The 22,116-nt window shown below is 41.7% G+C and overlaps 1 protein-coding gene and 2 long non-coding RNA genes across 10 annotated transcripts in view; 2 read left to right on the top strand and 1 right to left on the bottom strand.

Annotated features, from left to right (window-relative positions):
• The window catches only part of LOC308459584, a 158,189-nt gene that overhangs the window by 83,188 nt on the left and 52,885 nt on the right, over window positions 1-22,116 (top strand). The gene's annotated exons all lie outside the window — the stretch shown is intronic.
• ANO10 (anoctamin 10) overlaps window positions 1-22,116 on the bottom strand; it is a 96,447-nt gene that overhangs the window by 57,641 nt on the left and 16,690 nt on the right. For all 5 annotated transcript variants that reach the window (XR_013978033.1, XR_013978034.1, XM_080974774.1 and 2 more), the window contains exons 7-11: window positions 21,453-21,508; window positions 20,057-20,131; window positions 19,313-19,495; window positions 17,162-17,353; window positions 16,243-16,371 (exon numbers count right to left, since the gene is read on the bottom strand). Coding sequence is in view for 3 of the 5 variants with exons in the window: in XM_080974774.1 (XP_080830900.1) it covers window positions 16,243-16,371; window positions 17,162-17,353; window positions 19,313-19,495; window positions 20,057-20,131; window positions 21,453-21,508 (635 nt within the window). In the remaining 2 variants the exon portion in view is untranslated. The remainder of the gene's footprint in view (window positions 1-16,242; window positions 16,372-17,161; window positions 17,354-19,312; window positions 19,496-20,056; window positions 20,132-21,452; window positions 21,509-22,116) is intronic.
• On the top strand, window positions 1,144-22,041 carry LOC308459549. 4 transcript variants are annotated; one of them, XR_013978116.1, is made up of 7 exons: window positions 1,144-2,167; window positions 3,511-3,595; window positions 6,433-6,531; window positions 13,483-13,525; window positions 19,262-19,363; window positions 21,245-21,291; window positions 21,757-22,041. It is a non-coding gene; the product is annotated as an uncharacterized lncRNA (long non-coding RNA). The 4 variants fall into 4 exon arrangements; XR_013978115.1 differs by lacking the exon at window positions 21,245-21,291; XR_013978117.1 differs by lacking the exon at window positions 21,757-22,041 and having other exon boundaries at window positions 21,245-21,446.

The following is a 22,116-nucleotide window of genomic DNA, read 5'->3' as shown; positions in this document are numbered from 1 at the left end:
ATTAGGGCTGGGCTTTTCAACACTGTGATGTATGTACAGTGGACTTTCTGGATACAAATTTAAATCGTTCCAGGGGTCCGTGCACACCCTGAAAAATCCGCATCCAGAAGCGCCGCTTCTGCGCATGCACGCAGCACGCAGAACACTTCTGCGCATGTGCAAGCAGCGAAATCCGGAAAAATACCACTTCTGGGTTTGCTGCTTTCGCAACCTGAAGTTTACGTTACTCTAGAGTAACATAGCCCAAGGGTCTACTGTATTGTGATGTCTGAATTAAGGATGGAGCTGTGTAGAGGCACTGGCTGGCGTCAGGGTTTTCCCTGCATTGGGATTTTTGCCAGCACCTGCTCTGGTGATTCGTTGTCCCCAGCAGGAGGTAGGGGAATGTTGAGCTGGCAGAGTTAACAGGTGCTGCCGGAATCGAGAAAAGCACTGGCTGGCTGCATGGTTTTTCAAACATTGTGATTTTTGAATACCACACACACACAATTTGCAATACATTGCCAGGTCAAAAATTATGAAACCAATATCACAATACGGACTTCAAACTGGTATCGAACGATTTATCAATATATCACTGGGAGTGGCCTCCGAGGCCTTGTAACATCGGTCCTGATAAACCTACATTGGCTCCCAGTACATTTCTGAGCACAATTCAAAGTTTCAGTGCTGACCTTTAAAGCCCTAAACGGCCTCAGCCCAGTATACCTGAAGGAGCATCTCCACCTCCATCATTCAGCCCGGACATTGAGATCCAGCTCCAATGGTCTTCTGGCGGTTCCAGGGAACAAGGCAGAGGGCCTTCTCGGTAGTAGCGCCCACCCTGTGGAACACCCTCCCATCAGATGTCAAGGAAATAAACAATTATCTGACTTTCAGAAGACATATGAAGGCAGCCCTGTTTAGGGAGGTTTTAAATGTTTGATGTTTTTTCACATTATCATCATCATCAATATCAATCTATTACCCAGCCCTAGTACAGATGCAGAACAAAGGCTTAGATGAAAAATGAATTACATGTAACTGGGGGGAGGGGGGGCAGCAGCTCAGAAGAACAACTTTGTGTAAGTTGGAAAACAGGAATAAGCACTGATACTAAAGGGATTGAGCAGCTGTGAACAGCCCCATTATACTTACCACGAAATGTATTTCTGAAGACCCCACAAAAGCTGCTGCCAGATTGGGATTTAGGCTTAGCACCACCTGGCAGCCAAAAGGCAACACTGCAAGCTTTGTAAAAAATAAAGAATTCAAATAGGAAGCTGCTGTTTAAGTGGCTGGAAGGACGTGCTGCAGCTGAGGCAAAAGTGTCAATTTTGTAATGCTTAAGGAACATGGAAGGTGTCGACCATGTGGGTGCTCTGAAAATCTCTTGCAGAGGGGCATTTAGGGAGAAGGATGCAGGGGCTGCCCTAGTTGAGTGAGCCGTGATTCTGGTAGGTGGAGGAAGGTTGAGAGAGACATAAGCCAAGGAGATGCATCCTCTCAGCCATCAGACTCTCTTTCCCATCAAGGGAGGATGAAAGCAGATGAAGAGGACAAGGCAACTCCCTTTTGGAGAGATTCCCAAATAGAAAATACTGTGTCTCCATCTGAAAATGGCAGTACTTTATGAATTGGTTGAAAAACCTGAGGTCTAATACCATTCCAAGAGATCCATCTTTCTACAGATCCCTGATCCACATTTTCCTTGAAGAACATGCTTCACTGCTGCTATATCCAGTACTGGAGTTAACAAACTTATGTTCACTGATTTCAGTGGGTATACTCAAGAGTAGGATTAATGCCAGCTATCACCTATAGCATGATTAAGAGTAGCTCCTAACCTCAGCTGCTGCCTGTTGTGACATAACAAAGCATGCCAGCTGCAAGTGGGGGACAGGTTCTCCGTGACAACCTAGTGCAACAACAGTGTCCAGATTGGTCCAGTGTTGTCACATGATGGCAGTGGGGTCAGCTCAGCTCCTCTCTGCCCCCAGAACGATACTGCCAGTGGCAATTTCGCCCGCCCACTCTCTCAGCTGGTAGAACGTGGGCTCTGCAGCCCCAGAATGACTCTGGCATCACTCCAAAGGCAGAAGCCAGTGCCGCTAGATGTATAGACACATCTGCCTATCCAACATCCCCACAACCCAGAGCAAAGGGGGTTTGGATGGCTCTGTAACAGGTAGGTTCCTTCTTTTGTTTTCTAGATTTCTCCCTTCGACCCTACAAAACATGGTCCAGCAGACGCAAAGACATAAGAAGAATATAATTTTTAAAATATACTCCTGAAACTTCTTAATATACTTACAGACATTTGTTCCAGGATTGGGATTTCTAACTTTCTAATAAATCTAAACTAAAATTATTAATTTACATCTAATGATTAGATGCTAAAGCTGCAATCCTACTTATTAGGGAGTAAGCTCCATTTAAAAACAGCGGGAGCTACTTGCATGCACAGAATTGCACTGGTAAAGCTTGCGAGAAGTTTTTCATTTATTTTCACCCGAGGCATTTCTTCTTTATTATTCCTGTTGATATTTGGAATGTCAAAATGAAATTTCACTAGACCCATGAGAAGACAGAGTTCAATTAAATTAACTAACAGCCTGTGTACTCATGTGCCCTCTAGTGGGCGAGTTCCCTTATTTAATAAACGAGACATTCATTAAACACCTACTCCATAAAAGTATTTCTTAATGGCAATCAAGACGTGGGGATTAGTCACTTAATTTAGCTGACATTTTCTTTAAAAAACTATTTATGATGACAAATAGACTACTTTAAAATGATAAAACAGATCAGCCTTTCAACAACAGTTCCAGAAGATGATTTTTATTTTTTTAAGGCAGTTAATTAGGCTTTCACCAAAATGCCTGAACAGTATTTTACTATTGATTTTGAACAGAGTCTTGAAGAGGAATGGCAAATTATGAAGTGTTTATAGTATGCAAACCTCTCCAGCTAAAGATACTTGTTATTCTATTGTTTAGGGAGGTTTTAAATGTTTGATGTTTTTTCGCTTTATTAATAATATTCTGTTGGGAGCCACCCAGAGTGGTTGGGGAAACCCAGCCACAGGGGTGGGGTATAAATAATAATAATAATAATAATAATAGCCAAAATCTGTGCCAAAACCACAACCCAAGTTATATTAATGGGATAGACTGAACTCTGAGACCCCAAATGGTACACAGCTATACAGCATAGGCCTATGTCTGTGTATTTGTGGTGGATACACAAGGTAGGCAACTGCATTTACTACCTCATTACTACTGAGGGAGCACACTTGAAAATACAGAAAAGACCTCAACAGATGTTCTGGTCAATCCTCCCCATGGGTAGGCAAACTAAGGCCCGAGGGCTGGATCCGGCCCAATCGCCTTCTAAATCCGGCTTGTGGGTGGTCCAGGAATCAGTGTGTTTTTACATGAGTAGAATGTGTCCTTTTATTTAAAATGCATCTCTGGGTTATTTGTGGGGCATAGGAATTCGTTCTATTTTTCTTTTCCCCCCAAAATATAGTACGGCCCCCCACAAGGTCTGAGGGACAGTGGACCAGCCCCCTGCTGAAAAAGTTTGTTGACTCCTACTCTACACAATCTGACAGGTTTTTTTTTTACTATTATTGATTAATTAAAATTGTATACCGCTCTTCATCTAAATATCACAGTTCACAACCTAAAAACACAAAACGAGAACACAAAATGCGTAACAAAAAAACCCAAACCAAACCAATAGCCCCCACCTCCTACCAACACATTTTAAAAGGCCAGAGATTGTTCAATCTGCCAAAGGCCTCCCTGAAGAAAGCATTGCACAAATGGGGAACCACTGGATCAAAAGGTCCATTCTTGTGTTGCCACCCTCCGGACCTCTCATGGAGGGGGCACATGAGGAAGGGCCTCAGATGGTTATTGCAGGGTTTGGGTTGGTTCATATAGGGAGGCATTGCAATCCTGAGCAGTTAAGGCTTCATAGACCAGAACTTTGAATTGGGCCCAGAAAGTGGCAGTCAGGTCAGGATCATTGTTATGTGCTCAAACCGTCTTGCCTCTGGAGAGCAATATAGCTGCTGAACTCTGCACCAGAAGGAAGTTTCCAAACCATCTTCAGAGGCAGCACCACATATGACATGCCGCTATAATCTAACCTCAACATTAAAGGGTAAAGGGACCCCTGACCATTAGGTCCAGTCGTGGCCGACTCTGGGGTTGCGGCGCTCATCTCGCTTTACTGGCTGAGGGAGCCAGTGTACAGTTTCCGGGTCATGTGGCCAGCATGACTATGCCACTTCTGACGAACCAGAGCAGCGCACAGAAATGCTGTTTACCTTCCCGCCAGAGCGGTACCTATTTATCTACTTGCATTTTGATGTGCTTTCAAACTGCTAGGTTGGCAGGAGCAAGGACTGAGCAACGGAAGCTCACCAAGTCGCGGGGATTCGAACCGCTGACCTTCTGATCGGCAAGTCCTAGGCTCTGTGGTTTACCCCACAGCACCACCCTCGACATTACCAGGGCACTAACAACAGAAATTAGGCTATCCTTGTCTAGATAGGGATGCCCTCTGTGCCATCGAGGCCACCTGAGCCTCAAGTGACAGCAAAGGATCCAGGAGTACTCCCCCAGGCTATGAACCCAGTCCTTCAGAGGAAGTGTAACCCCATCAAAAGTATTTAAACTGCCCCCTAGTCCCCCCTGCAACAGAAGCAACAGCAAATGGAGGGTAGCCCCACTTTCATTTCAGAACACAGAAAATCATGGATTCAGGGATGGCTCTTAGACATATAGGTTCAGTTAAACACATTTCATTTAATCAATAAAGCTTAGTGAAACGTTCCAGAAGAGAAAATAGCAGATGTTAGTCAACAGCATAAAAACTTGGTAAAATACAAAGCTAGCATTACGGATCTAAAGCACACTGATGCAGAGTTGAGATACCTTTCCGATTCATAATGACCTAGGTCGTCGAGCAGGCAAGCAAAGACATGAGGCTCTCAAAAGAGGAGACCGACTTGGTGCTACAATGAAGGAATATTTATAGTATCCTAGAATTCTATAAGAGTTGGAAGGGACCGCAAGGCTCATCTATTCCAACCCTTGCAAAGAAGGGATGTTTTGCCCAACATGGGGCTCAAACCCACGACCTTGAGATTAAGTATCTCGTGTTCTACCAAGCATAGGAGCCAACTCCTGTGGGCCGAGGTCCCTTCAGCCCTCCCAACAAAATATTTGAAAGGGCTGCCCCCACCAAAAAAGTTGATGGGCATTGCCGTTCAAATTGTGTGTGCATGCCGTTTCTTGTGATTGCGCAGGGTGGGGCTTACCTGGGCCCCCCAAATATTTTATTCAAGTTGGCACCCCGCTACCAACTGAACTACACTAAATTTTCCTTTGAAGAATATAGATTTATGAGACGTTGCCAAGCTTAATTGCTAACGAAGACATTTCTAAGTTTAACTGCTAACTATCACCATTATCAGAGGGAAAAGAAAACCATTCTAAATTAGAGCAGGATAGTACATTCCTCAAAATATCTGAACATATGAAATAAATCCAAGAAATCTCAGCTACAAAATAACACATATTAAGTTTCTTGGACACAGAAGCATGCCTGGGGCACATCTGACCATACTAAAAATTGTCAATTAGAAATTCCAGTGTGGTCTTGTATCTCTGGGAAAACAAAGGTTGTCTGGTTTGCAACTTACTAATCGTGTGGCTGATGACTTTGCTGCAAGTGTGGCTTATTGCTTGTAATTGATGTCTTCAAAGACAAGCTTAAAGTTTTGTGATTTTATGGCAGGAGAACAGTCATATTAGGAATAGGGGACCAAGAGCTTGGAATGCCCATATGGTCTCCATCACTTGTTAGGATGAAGAGGACACCCCAAAGAGATAACTTGTATTTCCAATGCAATAGGTTTAATTGGACTACATTGGCTTGAGGGAAATAATTAATATGCACATCAGTTATGGGGTCTGATTCATTGACTCTGGGACCAGCTAAAGCAGGCTGGGCAGAAGTGTAAGTATTTGCCACATTTTTACAGGAAGCCCTTCCTAACATCCAGGGCAAATCATTTTGGTTACCAACTGAGCCAGTTATTTCTTATCTTGTCATAGCAGACAAGGGAAAAAAACATCCCGAGCCCCATCCGAACTGAGGCAGTATTTTATATATTACCAAATCCCAATTTAGCCTTTTATTTTCCAATTAAACCTATCTATTCTGATGTTCATCCTAAATTGTATTCTTCACTTTACTAAGCATATTTTTGTAGATCTCATTTGATTCCAGTTTCACTCTCTCATTCTTGAAGCATGGCAAACAGAAGTGAACACATTATTCACACAAAGGCTTCACTGATGCTGAATTTAGCGATATAACTGTTTCCAACGTCTTAGAATATGTAATGACAGCATCTATTTATTTATGACACAGGTGAGATGCGACCATTGCATGACAACACCGCTTCAGGAATTTGAAGATCTAGTCTGCAGTCTTCTGAACATTGACCTTGCAAAGTCCCATTGATCCCAAGTAAGTGTGTGGAAGACTGCAAAGTTGCTTTTCTAAATTCTTTTTCAGATTCTGTGCTAACTTTTGTACACAAAATGACCATATTCTTTAATCTGAAATCCTGACAACATTGTCAATTAGTGATGTTATTGGCTGGAAGAGGTAGCAAGTGATTTCAAGATGGCAGAGTTTAGAGGGCTTTAAAAAGATGCATGTAAAGCTATCTCTGTAATAACAAGAGCAAACAAAATATTTATTTTAGCTTGCATTTATCACACACCTCCTAATAGCTTACTTTTATCTTATGACAGTTCCTTTGACTAGTGTTAACCTTGATCAAGCGTATTATAGGGTACGCATTTTCAGCAGCTGCATGCTGTGCCTTCTTTGTATTATCCACTATACAGATTCAGCTTATTATATGCACACATTAGAAGTCTCCTGTGACTTCTTTTGAAGACCTAACTGTATAAAAAAGAGAAAGCAGCTGCATGCTGTGTCCCTTCCACAGCACCAAAAATACCTCTGAGAATTACCACCCGACTAATTTCCTCCAGTCAGAGAAGTGACGCTTTGGATTGACATTTTCTAATCAGTTGGGGGGAGGGGAAAATAAGTAAATAATTTATTTTGACAGTCACTTCATAATGTATTGTGACAGCCCATAAGCCTATATATTCAAAAATTCCATTTCATGCATTTTGCAAAATTAATTCCAGAAATTAATTTTGTGTGTGTGTGTGTATTTATTCCAGAACCCTATTTAACAAAATATAATTTAAAAAAAACAATTCTTTTGTATTTCAGAAGTTGCTTTGCAAAATTAGCAGACGTTTAAATTGTCCCAAAACAACAGGATTTAAAGAGAATCCCTATATAAATCATGTTGATGTCACAGTCCCTGATTACACTGAAATTAAAGTTTTGCAGCATATTTCATTAGCATACTTCCAAGCGCTACTGGTCTTTGCTTGGACTCAATTACCTCTTTAGCATGCTCAGTTCTGGAGAGGCCTGGCCTATCACTTTAGCTCAAGTAGGGAGAAATGAAATTACGAGAAAAGGGGTAAATAACAGTCCCATGTCAACCAGGAATGGCCAAATTCGTCCATCTTGGTTTCATTCCATTTCTCATTTTTCAAATCTTAAGCTCAGTTCCTCAATTTCCACATAGCTTGGGTGTTGTTGTTGTTTTTAAAAAAGTCCTCTTTAAGGTTCATTAACATTTCATGCATATTTCTCCTAATAAACCTTTTCACAAGCAATTCCCCCTAATAAAAGGCATATCTTAATGTTATATTCATTAATATATGCATTTTTAAACACACTTTCCCCTAATATATGAATTTTTGATATACATCATTTGGTTGAGGAAGTGTTTTATGAAATAAAAAAGTGTGCATTTCCTAACGGTGTGCATTTTAAAGGATAGCTGTGTTGCGGTGCATATATTGTTTAAGGTAACGTGAACCGGGTAGTTTTACATTAAAATGGGAACTGAATCACATTTCTCTCCCTTCCTTAATGGCAACACTAACTAGGTCATGTCCCAACACTTTGGGCATCATGTTCACCAGGGCAACATTTGGTACAGTAGGATATATTCCAAGTACAGGGTCAAAGCAGGTCACAGGGGTCTGACACACAACTAGATTTGTGCAATCGTTAGCAAATACCAAGAACACACAGCTGTGATCGTGTTTCCCAAGGCCATTATGGAATTCCCCCGAGTTCCAGAATTATCTCCTGCATTATTGCAGCTCTGAACCAGAGACAGCAAAAAACAAATGAGCCCATCTCATGTTGCCCAGTCTCTTTGGGACGCTGGCAGTCAATGCCCGCCCCCTTGCTTAACAGGTTTACTCCAGGCTGCAGCTGCTTGCTCCATTTGGGGGCCAGAAAGAAATTTTCTCATGTCTGGCTGCAGAAAGGCACATTTTTCGCCTTCTTTAAGTCCTCTGTAAGTTAGGATAGTATTCTCAATGGTCTTTGCACTGAACAACCATCACAACTTGGGAGGCGAGTCAGGAGAGGACTAAGTTGAAAATGCACCTTTCCTAGCACTCTTTTTTGTTATTTTTATTTTATTTTGACAAAGTAATAATCATAAATAAATAAGAATAAAAATGTGCACCCCACCACCAAGACCATTCCATAATAACTATCCAACCTATCAAAAATTTCAACACCTCTTGCGATGGCTTGACCCCTTTCCGTTTTAACAGTACAAATTCTACAAACACCCTCCATAGCTCCTCAAAATCATTTCTCCTGCATATTCCCCGTCTTACCTTAATGGCACATGTTAATTTATCATTAATAGCCATATCCCATATCACTTTATATCATTTTTCCATTTTATATTCTGCTTGCCCCTTCCGCTTCCTAGCTATCATAATTCGTGCAGTTGTCAATATTTGGGGGGGGGGGGGGGCTTTCTTAACACTCTTAGCAAAAAAACAGGGGCTTCCCCATAGCTAGGGAGCTGCCTCTAATTAGCAGCTGTGGAATGTAGAATGGGAATGTCCAGCGGATCTGGGCACATGCTAGAAAAGGGACCTGCTCTTAGCCTAACCATATGTCTAGAAAAAGGGTTTCGCTGCAGTCAAAATCTTCAAGCTTGAGAATAGCACCCAAGTTGGGCTGTACACTGGATTTGGGTCAAGCATAAACCAAAACACCGTAAACTAAACATTGGCAGGATTTCAAAAAAACACTTGCAAAGTAACGAGAACTATGGTGAGAACTGAGTGTTAAGAAAATATGAAGAACATTATATGACGCAGTTGGAAAAGAATAAGTATGGAAACCACGGAGGGGTGAAGGGAAGTCCAGGGATTCAGAGAATCCTATGTGTATATGATTATGATTTATTTGTGACGTTAACTGTTAAAGCTAAAAATGAATGAAATGGTTTTTTTAAGCCAGGGCTGGGCAGGGGTGTATGTGGGTGTGGGTGTGTGTAAAGGCAGGCATCTACATCAAAAAGCAGTATGGGGTTGTTTGTAAGGCAGCTTTCAAACAGCCCCACATTGCTCTTTGACTGCTTGTCGAGGGCCTTCTGGCGGTTCCCTCGCTGCGAGAAGCCAAGTTACTGGGAACCAGGCAGAGGGCCTTCTCGGTAGTGGCACCCGCCCTGTGGAACACCCTCCCACCACATGCCAAAGAGAAAAATAACTACCAAACTTTTAGCAGACATCTGAAGGCAGCCCTGTTTAGGGCAGCTTTTAATGTTTAATAGACTATTGTATTTTAGCGTTTTGTTGGAAGCCGCCCAGAGTGGCTGGGGAAACCCAGCCAGATGGGCTGGGTATATATAAATTATGCTTATTATTATTATTATTATTATTATTATTCATGTTCCCAGCAGGAGAACACATAAGACAAAGCCGAGATGAGCAGGACTGCATTGTCCGCTCACCAGCTAGTGAGCAGAAAGTTTATTCCTGGTCTCTGCAGCACAACGGGAGGCAGGGAGGATACATCTATTTTCCCCACCCCCTCCCAACCGTAAATTCAATAAGGGTTTCAAAACTCTTGATTAAGCCCACATTTGGGGTAGCGGTGAAGAAGACGCAGTTTCTCCTTCTTCCCTCACCCCCACACTCTACGACCATACACTTGATTAGCGTATAAAACCCTAAACAAACAATAGGGCAGCCCCCCCCCAATCAATTTGGGGCCCAGATCCAGTTGGTCCCAGGTTAGGGCTGATCCAAAGTCTTGGACCCAGAGCAGATATGGGGTGTAGATAACCAAGCCATTTCTTCAGGTAAAGTTGGAGGTGGGGGAGAAAAAGTCCCATGCCAGCCATTCATTTCTTAATTGTAAATCACGAATAAAGTGTATCCAAATTCTAAACCCCAAATCAGGGTCCACTTCTTCCTTGCCAACCGCAATTGCACTGTTGTGGTCTGCACTGAAGCGCAACAAATGATATGGAGTACCATATAATTTCCCCATTTCAATGCCCCTTCTCCTGTTTCCTCCTATACCGAAGCACCACCTGCTGTCAATGCAAGCACAGCCTGCGCTCCCTTCTCCTGTGGTTGCCTATTAATACATGGCAGATAATGTGGATTGAGCCTTAGCCGAGAGGAACGAACTGTTTCAATAGTGCAGTAATTGGCCTTCCTCCTGGATTGTGACAAATGAAATGTTTATATTCAACTAACCAGGCAATAACTGTATACATTGAAATTGTCAAGGCACTTACGCCAGAGACAAAGCCAATTAAGTCAATGAAATCTAAACAAGATTAGTAGGTCAGGCCTTAAAATTTCAATTAAACATTCCACTGATAGTATTGGGGCAACTAAGAAAACCTAGTTATTGGGAATGGCTCCGGAAAGCTAATTCCCAGATACTTTGTGACAGGCCCCAGATCTCCTGCCCCTTTCCTTCTCCCTTAAAAAAACACAAAACCAAAGTTTTTGCTTTACTTTGCTTACAGGTACAGGGTAATAACCCAGCCACTCACCATCTTAATTTGCCCAGGCATATCTACAGTGGTGCCCTGCAAGACAAATGCCTCGCAAGACGAAAAACTCGCTAGACGAAAGGGTTTTGCGTTTTTTGAGTCGTTCCACAAGACGAATTTCCCTATGGGCTTGCTTCGCAAGACGAAACGTCTTGCGAGTTTGTTTCCTTTTTCTTAAAGCTGCTAAGCCGCTAAGCCGTTAATAGCCGCTAAGCCGCTAATAGCCGTGCTTCGCAAGACGAAAAAACCGCAAGACGAAGAGACTCGCGGAACGGATTAATTTCGTCTTGCGAGGCACCACTGTATCCATATAATTTATCCTATGCCAGTTTTATTCAAATTTGTGTCATGGGCCTATACCCAATCCCTGAGGGTCAAAGGTAATGACTGTTTAAAGGAAAGGTGAGCAAGGGCTCATCAACACTTCAGCCTGTCATGTGCTTTCTGGGCATGGATCTGAGCCGTTTTCCATTTGCCCCACCACTTTCCCCAGGAAAATCTGCTCTTCAGCGCTGAATTAGGAGAAAAGGTTAGCCCACAGAAATCATATTGAAATTTGCTCTGAGTCAGGGACAAAAGATTGGGTTTTCCCATGAGAAAATGGCAGGTCAAGTAGAATTCTTCATGCAGTGTTTCACAATCAGGGGCCATATTTATTTTTATTTATTTTATTTTTTAAATTTCTATACCGCTTTATATTTTTAAGAAAAATCTCAAAGCGGTTTACAGCATATTAAATCAATAAAACATAAACAAAACAATGTGAGGAAAGTCAAATATAAAGTATACAGTCAAAGCAACATAACAGAAAACTAAAATATTATCTTAAAGATTTCAAAATAAAACATTACAAAGGAGGTCAACTACTGATATGGCCCCCTGGGGACCCCAGGATATTCCATGGGGCCCCCGGGTGAAAATGGAGTAAATGGGGGGCCACAGCATGAGGCTGTGAGGGCCACAGAGGGAAGTAAGAAGTGAAGGGGGGAAACTTTTTAAAAAATCCTGATTGGCTGGCTATCCGCTTCGCCAATCACAAGCAGGTAAGGGAGCGGTTCACCAGGGACTAGCTCTCCTTTTTGCCACGTGCATTTTCTTGGGAGCAGTCCTGGTTTGCTTCTGTTGGGAAAGAATGATCACCAAGGCTTCTGTTTTGACCAGTAGAGCCTGTGATCTAGAACCCCAAGGTCAGGTAAGCGCGATGCCCTGGCTCTGCAAGGCGTGGGGTGAAATCCACCCCAGCGCCCAGCCGAGTGGAGTCGTCTGGTGCTGCTGACTTGCATCTAGTAAATAACTGTCTACTCAGAAGAAAGCCACACTGAGTTCAGTGGGCCTTACTCCCAGGTAAAGGTGGGTGGGACTATAGTAAAACACTAGGCAGCCAGGGCTCCTCTGGATGACAAGATCTTTTTGCACTAGGTCAGTGAGGACCACTTGCTATTTAAAATTCTCCCATATATATAGAACTCCCTGTGCGCCTTTTGGACTGTATCTGTAGGTTTCCCCCTCTGTGTCAAATAACTGGGGTCAAATAAGTGTTGTTTACTTTTTATAATACATGGAAGATGGATCTTCCTTGGGACGTTCTGGGCTCTCCTTCCTTGGAGGTTTCTAAGAAGAGGTTGGATGGCCATTTGTAATGGAAGCTTTAGCTGAGTTTTCTAAGTTGCAGGGGGCTGCACTAGAATATGACCCTTGGGGTTCCTTCCAGCTCTGTGATTCTATGTTGCTATCTTTTTCTGCTTCAACTTCATTATGTTCCTATCATTTTATGCAATTGTATTGTGTATAAATTATAAAAAATATAAAAAAGCATGTTCTGTTTACAAACAAAGCATCTAAATAGCTACCTTTTCTACAGGTAGAATGGCATGGGGGGGGGACATAGGCATAGCCAGGATTTTTGTTGGGGGCGGCTTTTGTTAGGGGGGCAGAACCTCAAATTTGTATTTTTTGTTTATTTTTACTTATTTGGTGGGGCAGCTGCCCGCCCCTGGCTATGCCCATGGGTGGGGGGGAACACAGGAAGGAAACGCGGTCGGAAGCGGGCCACGGTCGGGAAAAGGTTGGGAAATGCTGCTTTAATGCATTATTTTTAAAGAGATAATACTACAAAGGCAAATACTTTCCATTAATTGTATTAATTCACCACAAGATGGCAGTGTACAAAACGCTGAATGAATACGAAGCATAATTTATCTTTTGAAGATTTTATCATTGAATACTAGGTTTCGAACTGCCAACCTTCTGATCCGCAAGCCCTAGGCTCTGTGGTTTAGACCGCAGTGCCACCCATGTCCCACTGGGGGGAAAAAGTAGTTGAGTACTGCAAAATCTTCTTGTTATAGTCTGTAAGATCCAAAGATAAATGGGGTGTATGTGCTGTTAACTAATTTTCATCATTTCCATTGATACTAAGTTCAGAGAGAAAGAAGCCCAAACCAACCAGCCACAACATGCTTACAACTAAACTCCATCTGCTTTCCCTTCAGCGTATATCAATTTGCAGAACTTCACTTTCCAAACAAACCCCAGGTAATTTGTCTTAGTTGTTTCAAATCTAAACATAAATCTTATTTCAGATTTGCTGACTTATGAACCAATACCTTTTCTGTTGCTCCAGTGTAATAATCTTCATTGAAAATTCAGATGGAAAACAGTGAGCTGGTTATCATATAATGTCAAACTACTGGTTTGGCAAGACATGAGTAATCTGTGGGCTCATGCACTCCATGCTCACCTTCATTGTTCCGTTTCCCTTCCTGATGTCCAGGTATACAGTTAATCATAATTTGAAGCTATACCCAAACCAGAAAAAAGCTGTGATTTCCCCCTAATCAGGAATTCGGAAAGAATTAGCAGAAAAGGAGGGAGCATGCAAGCCGACAGCATATTACCAAACCGTTTTGTATGTGAACAGTGGCAAGGACTATTTATAGTGTTCAGATGCTATTTAGAAAGCTTTCAGTTGGACTGTAAAGAAATTATCATAGCCAAAGATGGGGGTTTTATAGACCGAAAGAATTTAAAATTTCTAATTCTTGTCCAGCATGGAGGCAAACATACAGAGAGATTTTGTGTTTCATGTTGTGTGAAAATGAGCTATTAGAGCTTTAAATAAACTCCTTAGTAGAAAATATGTGTTAATGTAAACCACCATTTACTTTGGTTTACCTCCTGAAGCATTTTGAATTAATTATGCCTGATAATTCTTTTTCACATGTATGTACCACTGAACCAAGTCACTGCTTGATTTTCATAAGCTGCACTTTACCATCTGTGAGCTTAGCATGCAAGCAGAGATGCGTTTTACTTATTTGGTTCTGAAAACAAATACAAGTATCTGAATAAAATAGCCAATGAGCAGCTTTACTCATTAGTTCTCAAATGATTCTGGGTTTTCAAACTTCTTTAAGAGAATGAAGCAAGTCAGTCAGAGGCTTACCAGATGTCTGCATTTTGGTGTAGCCAAAAATGCTATGGGAAACCCAGAAATCCTCTACTCCAGAGATAAGAGGGTTGTAGATATCTCAGGCAGCTAATTTGTTGCCTTCAAGCTGCTGGTAACTATTGCTGCAAATTTTCTAAGATACTCATAACAAATCCAGCCTATGGATTGTATCTGATACATCAAGGGTTTTTGTGGCCCCCCTCAAAACTTGGCTTTAAAAGATATTATTTTAAAATAGCCTTCCTTTACAATAATTGACTACTCCCACGGGCCCCCTCTCCTGCTGTGATGACCTGATGAAAAGTTTATTGGTGACCCTCAAAAGATATGTGTGTGTCTATAACTGCTTCTCCTTTCCTCACTATGATGCCAAAGCTTTTTCATACCTCCACACACCCCACAAATTCCCCTTTTAATTTTTCTTAAATTACTGTTTCCATAAGTCTCTCTTGCGACAGTGTGATGCCAAAATGTTTATTTTGCCTCCAAAGCAAAATAATTTCAAAGCAAAAGCAATTTATTATTTAAAATATGATTTTACAGAATTTAATAATGAACATTGATTAAGAAACGATTGAAAACAGCGCAGAATAATTGACAGGAAAGTACAATGGTACCTCGGGTTAAGTACTTAATTTGTTCCGGAGGTCCGTTCTTAACCTGAAACGGTTCTTAACCTGAAGCACCACTTTAGCTAATGGGGCCTCCCGCTGCCGCCACACCGCCGGATCACGATTTCTGTTCTCATCCTGAAGCAAGTTCTTAACCCGAGGTACTATTTCTGGGTTAGCGGAGTCTGTAACCTGAAGCGTATGTAACCCAAGGTACCATTGTATTTTGGAAGGAAGTCTTGAGAATCATCTCATCTCACAGGCCTTGTCCACACCTCACATTAAGCTGTGAAAATCTGATCACGTATGATGGCATTTCTGCAGGTAAAAGGTAAAGGGACCCCTGACCATTAGGTCCAGTCGTGGCCGACTCTGGGGTTGCTGCGCTCATCTCGCTTTATTGGCCGAGGGAGCCGGTGTACAGCTTCCGGGTCATGTGGCTAGCATGACTAAGCCGCTTCTGGCGAACCAGAGCAGTGCACAGAAACACTGTTTACCTTCCCGCCAGAGCGGTACCTATTTATCTACTTGCACTTTGATGTGCTTTTGAACTGCTAGGTTGACAGGAGCAGGGACTGAGCAACGAGAGCCGACCTTCTGATCGGCAAGCCCTAGGCTCTGTGGTTTAACCCACAGCGCCACCCAAGTCCCTTTTCTGCAGGTAGGTTATCTCAAAATACCACAAAGTGGCAGGAGAGCTGGGCAACTTGAAGCAGGACACAAGTTCTTTTCATCCCACCTGCTGCTTCCCATCCCAAGAACTACTTTGCTTTCAGCTGGACTCCAAAGCTAGAATACGTCTGGCCACAACAATTGGTCAAGACAACTGTTTTGCAAAAACCGCTTTCCAATGCATGGATCTGCCCCAGTAGCATACAGCTAGCTCCTATGTGTGTGCCCCCTCTGCAACTTGCTGGGATCTCATAATAGACCTATCCATGTATAAAAGGTTCCCTAACAGATAGGAAAGCTTGAAAAGAACTGATACGTAAGATTCTCTAGCTAATAAGATGGTGAATGCAGCAGTCAAGGAAATGCACAGCTTACAAACTCTTATGGACAAGGAACTGAATTCCGCCACCTTAGGGTTGCTCATCAAAAAAGAAGTGGGAGTTCCTGCACCTCTTTTTCTAGAAAAAAATACAGCACTGCTTACAGACCATAAGCAAATAATTAAATTGTCAACTTACCTCTGCCAACACTACAATTAGGATAAGCTCGATTTTTGATTCTGGGAAAAGTCCATTTACTTGAGGTGACATGCCAATAAGGACACAATTGGTAACCACTGATATGACAGTCATTGTTTGAAAAGCCAACTGAAACAAAAAGAAAAAGAACCAGAATTCCTTTAACAAAAATATGTTCTCCTTTCTCAGGCTCCTGAATAGCCCTGACATTCCTTTTTGTTACATTCAAAAGTGCCAATAGCCAAAAGTTTGGGGCAGGTATCTGCATGAAATCTGCCACTAATATTCTGGCCCAAACAGCTTAAAGATGGCTTAGAATCACATTCTATGATTCTGTGAGTTGTGGTCCAACCACGTTTGGAGGATCGCAGGTTCCCCACCTCTACCCTAAATTGAATGCCCTGTAGCCTATAAAAGAAACATGTAAATCTGCCTTATCTGCAAGGGGAAAGATACTTCTTTTAAGAACTATAGCACAGTCTTAAGACACTGTAGCTAAATACTACACTGACAGCTAAATCCCCACACAACATGTCTATTTCTTGTCTCTGTCATTTTGTACCTATGCTTGCTTTTTAACTGAATTCTCAGTTTACTATAAACTCATGGCATACTTTATAGACTTACCATATTTTTTCATATATAAGACTAGGTTTTTTCCCCTTAAAAATAATGTCAAAAATTAGGGGGCGTCTTATACTCTGGGCCATTTCCCCCCATCTTCTTAAATCTGAGTCCCCCAAAATAGGGGGCATCATACATGGGGGCATCTTATAGATGTAAAAATATGGTATATCCCACTTTTATACCCTTAAAAGAGAGGGGAAATGACTAACTTCTCATGTATTCCAATGGCAAATAGAGAAACAAATAAAGAAATGACGAAGTTATTCAAACATTATGCATCTGAATGGATTACCTGCCATACACCAATATTTGCAGCAGGCTCTGAAAATGGGCGTTTAAAGATCCTGCACATTTTTAAGGCATCAGAATACATCTCTGTGATGTTGTTGAGCACTGCAAAAACAGCTGCCAAAGGGTAGACGCATGAAAAAAGGCTCACATAGCCAAACTGCAAGAACAACTCCAAATAATCATCAAAAGTACCCTGCAAGAAAAGAGAACAATTTAACCATAAATACAAGATTAGAAGCAGCTTTACAGATCCTGGCAGACCTACGTATTTTTCCAATTAGAAATATTAAAGTGGAGAGCGTGGGTGTAAAATAAAAAGCAGGGAGTGTAAGATTGACGTGAGCAGAGTATACATACCAACTACCTGTTTTCATTTCTATTCATTTGAAGATCAATTAATTCATCTTGTGTAGAACATGAGAGATGGTGTGCAGCGCTGCTCCATGCCCAACATAAATCACCAGTTAGAATGAAGTTGATGTTTTAATAATTACATCCTCTCTTAAAGAACTGTGCTTGGTATGTGCTTTTGCCCCAACTCTAAATTTACCAAATAAAACCTTACTCATTATTGTCAGGAAATCTACCCCAAAGCCCACGTAAATGTTTACTGGTGTTTCAAATGCAGCCAACACACAGGGAGTAAACAAACTGCTTTTAGGTAGAACAAGGCTGTTTGTCCACCCAATCTGAGTCAGGAGATTCCAGACATCCCTAAGATCCCAAGAACCAAGAGCTGAAGTACCACTCTCTGCTTTCGGGGCTTCATGCAAAAGAAGCCAAATTATACAGTCACAGATGTGACTAAAAGAGTCCAGACAATGGCTTAGAATGAAGATGTAGATGTTTTCTAATCACAATTAAAATAGCAGCATATAATGAAGTCAGCTTATCGCGAAGGAAAAATAAGAAAGGAAAATGCTATTGGGAATATAGGACTATCTGGGAAATCACAGAACAGGCAAAAAGGCTAAGCTAATCTAGCCTGATACATTAACAATGAATCCATGGCCCTATAACACAGGGGACAGTCAGGGAAGCAAAGGGAAAAGGTGAGGCATCACACGCGGCCTATGGGTAATACTTAATAACCAGCCAACCAGAAGATGTCTAGGCCAAAACTTTCCAGAGCTGAGAGTCTAAGGTGTATGTGTGACTCCACAACTGCAAAATTCTTCCCAATTAAATGAAGTCATCGTCGCTGGCCTTGAAGCCCTGGTACAGACAAGCCAGGACCCAGGTGCAATTGAAGAGAGTGTTAGCAGCCAGCAGAAAGAGAAATTGCGTCCTCATGAGCTCGCCTCTTTAGCCGGAAGTCTGAGCTCCAGGCAGAACCAACGTTGATGAATAGGGCCGAGTACAAGACCCCCCAACCTCTTGACAATTCTTATTATACGAAAACCTAAATCAAAAACTCTTAAAGCTAGTGCAACAGGTGGTCCGGGTGAATGGGATGAGCTTAGAATGGTCTTACTGGGAGCTCCCTTTTTTGGAATATGATGTGGATTGCTTCACTTACTTCAAAATAAAGTAAGGTGTGGTATGCGTTTTATCAGAAGACAGATGCAGCCAAACATCAGTTGACGAACGTAATCCATTCTGGAAAACCGTTTGACTTCCAAAACGTTTGACAACCAAGGATCAAAGGGAGATCGGCAAAATCAATGGAGAAAAAAGAAGAAAAAAACTCCCCGGAAGCCGTTCAGTTTCTGAAAATCGTTCAAAAACCAGAGCAGTTACTTCCGGGTTTTCGGCTTTCAGGAGCCGAGACGTGCGATAACAGATGCGTTTGGGAACCAATGTTTGACCGTAGATAGATAGATAGATAGATATGGTAAGCTAGCCCTTCTGCTGAGTGGGGCCCTGGACCTTAAACTCCTGATGATACCACTATGTCACATGCACTAGGATTTACCTGCTGGGGAAAGATTGGGGGGGGGGGTGAACTCAACATAAAGCATGATTTTAGACCACTGGCTTGAACTAGCACAAAAATGTTTATTTTCTAACTATTCGGGGGGCCATTTATTTCCACTGTAAATTCCATTAAGGTTTCAAATATTTGCAATAGTCAAATTTGTTTTGTGTTGTTTTTTTTAAGCTCCCACTTTTCAGATGCAATGAACCACGGAAGAGGATACAGTCAACTTACCGGATAGGTATCCATCCCTTTTTCCAGATTAACTTGCTCAAGCAAAGTCAGGTCAGTATCTATATCCAAAGCTTTCACCTTTTTCTTCACACTCTTGGTCCGCCTCTTTTGGAGCCAATAAGGCAGCACAGCTTCTACACATTGATTAAGGACTTGGGAAGTTATCAGCAAAGTTGCCAAGCTCTTTAAGAAAATTAAGCAAAGCAAACATGAAACGAGACTGTAGCAGTCCTTAAAAAGGGTATTCTATCTGCATTCAATTAACTAATGAGCATGTCCTATGTAACAAGCACTACAGATCTAAGAATTCCACACTACACGGAACTGAAGCAAAGCGAATTTTTAGGCTGAATCTGAAAAAATAAGGATGGCAGCAATCACTGAAGCAGCTCATTTTGGTAGCAGTTTTCATTCCCACTAGCCTTACTATGTTAACAATTTCATGGTCAGCTGTTTACTAAAGAAAGGACAGAGTAGAAAAGAGTAGAAAAGTCACTACAATGTACAGCATGTAAAGCAAAGAAGCACAGAGCCATATTAAACATGAAGCAATTATTTCACATTATAGCACAGTAGCCTTAAGTTCAGTCTTAAGGACTACCTATCACAGCAGATCAGCTGCAGAGATTCTGGAAGATATTTCCAAGCTTGAAATTATTATCTGAATCAGTCTAATGTAAATTAATAAAAAATATTGGAGATGTTAAGATAATCAGATAACTGAAACAATGTAAGATCACTCACCTGTCTCAAAAGTTTCATATCAAACATGACAAAAGCAATGTAGAATAACGATGCAAAGCAATTTAAAAAGTTGAACTGCAAAAGAAAAAAATAAATATATATTCAATTCCATCATCAGTTTAAGATGGGAAAACTAAGGACCATGTGACATAACAATCTCAGGAAGGCCTCTTCCCTCCCCCCCATCTGCCATCCTGTGGTGATTCCTCTACAATCTTTATTTTAGAAAATAAACTTCCCAAGGAGAAAACGGGATTGATCTGGTCAAGAGACCTTATTTGCCAATTAATCTTGGGTAATTTAGTCAAACAGCTATACTCCAGATTATGCACTAAAAGAACACATCTGGCTAATCAGTTTTCCTTCTCAGTTTTTTAGCATTCATATTGAATATGTCTGATTTTGGTTTTTTAAAGCACAAATCTACTGAGCACATACACAGCAAAAATCCACAGATCTTAGGATACCATAGATTTAATCTACCACATACCCGTCTTAACACCCAGGGGACCTCTGGTGTGCCAAGCCTCTGAATCTGGCCCTTGCAATTTGCCCTGGGTTACATGTTCCCTTTCCCACCGCTGAGTGTAATCTCCAATCAACTGCAGTAGGGAAGGAGTTTAAACTTCAGTCCCTATGGTCTTCCCCACTCCGCACTGCTCTGGAGCAAGAGGAAAAAAGGAGCTTGCTGCCTCTCAACGCTACCTGGAGAGAAACGGTCTTCCCTGTCTCACCATGCAGCATGGAAGCAAAGAAAGGGCTCTTTCTTTTCCTCCATTCGCAGTCCTTAGCAGCTGGTTCTGTGTCTATGGACGTAGGCATGTTTGTGTGGGATGTGAATGGAGGTGTACGTATGTGGATGCATAAGTGGAATTTGTGTGTAGAGGATGGGGGGGTTGTACATGAGTATGGGGTGCATTCGTGTGGACTAGGGGTGTATGTATGAAAAAGCAGTGTGTGTGTTTAGAAATACAGTCTTCAATTTCCCCAATCTCCATTCATTTCGATGAAGCTTGTGCAGAATGAGCACATGACTATCCTAAACTAGACCACAGGGATTTCCACCAACAGTCAAGGCTGTTATGCAATATCCACGAAATAATGCTTTGTTAGCTCACACCCCTGATCAGAACAATCCTTCAAGAACTCCACCATTTTTGCAAATGAACTTTGATTCTTTCTTTACAGGATACATTATTTTCCTTCGTTAAATCCATGTAAACGCCACTGAAATAGTAAGAGTTTATGTTTATTCGTGCATACATGAAAGTGTGTTTTGCTTGAAACAGTGCTAAAAAAAATACTGGTTTGGAGCCAAAGATCAAACTCCTCATTTCAATGGATCCTGACAAGAGCTATTCCCAAATAAGAAGAAAGTATTTCTGACTCTACATACCACCAGGACTTTCAGAACTAAGTGATTCTGGTATGAAGACTCCAATCTATGGTTTTCTGAAATTGAACCAAAAAAGTCCCAGTTAACGAAACATACATAAACGCAAAGCAGAATAGATGCAATTTATGTTAAGCACAATTATTATTATTATCATCATCATCATTTTCATCATCATCATCATTATCATTCTATATTCTTTATTGAAAGATAAAAATCAATGTGTCTATAACTGTAAGTGCACAGGGTAAAATATGTGGGACGTAATCCTTGTAGCAGTCAAATACAACATTCTGTGTTTCCCTAGAGTGGACAAAAGATAGGGGGATGTTGATCCAGCCAGTTGAACTTCCTGTTACACCTGTCTGGAGCATCCTCCACCTGCATGTGACCAGGTAGGTCGGCATGACCCTGGAAGCCCTAACAAAAGGTCCAGTCACACAGCCATCTCTCTCTTTTGGACTCTCTTGCCATCTTTCTCCTCTCGGAGCCACCTGCTTCTCTTGAACTGCACTGCTGGGATGAATCCACACCTTTCTACTATATGTATCTATAACTACAAGCCAAAGCCTGCCTTCAGGGATCATACTGTGAACTGTGCCGGAAGAAATATCAACAACCTCAGATATGCAGATGACACAACCTTGATGGCAGAAAGTGAGGAGGA

The sequence above is a fragment of the Podarcis pityusensis genome (assembly GCF_964106645.2).
Source record: "Podarcis pityusensis genome assembly, chromosome: 12".
Taxonomy (NCBI): domain Eukaryota; kingdom Metazoa; phylum Chordata; class Lepidosauria; order Squamata; family Lacertidae; genus Podarcis; species Podarcis pityusensis.
This window is presented reverse-complemented; position numbering and strand designations above follow the sequence as displayed.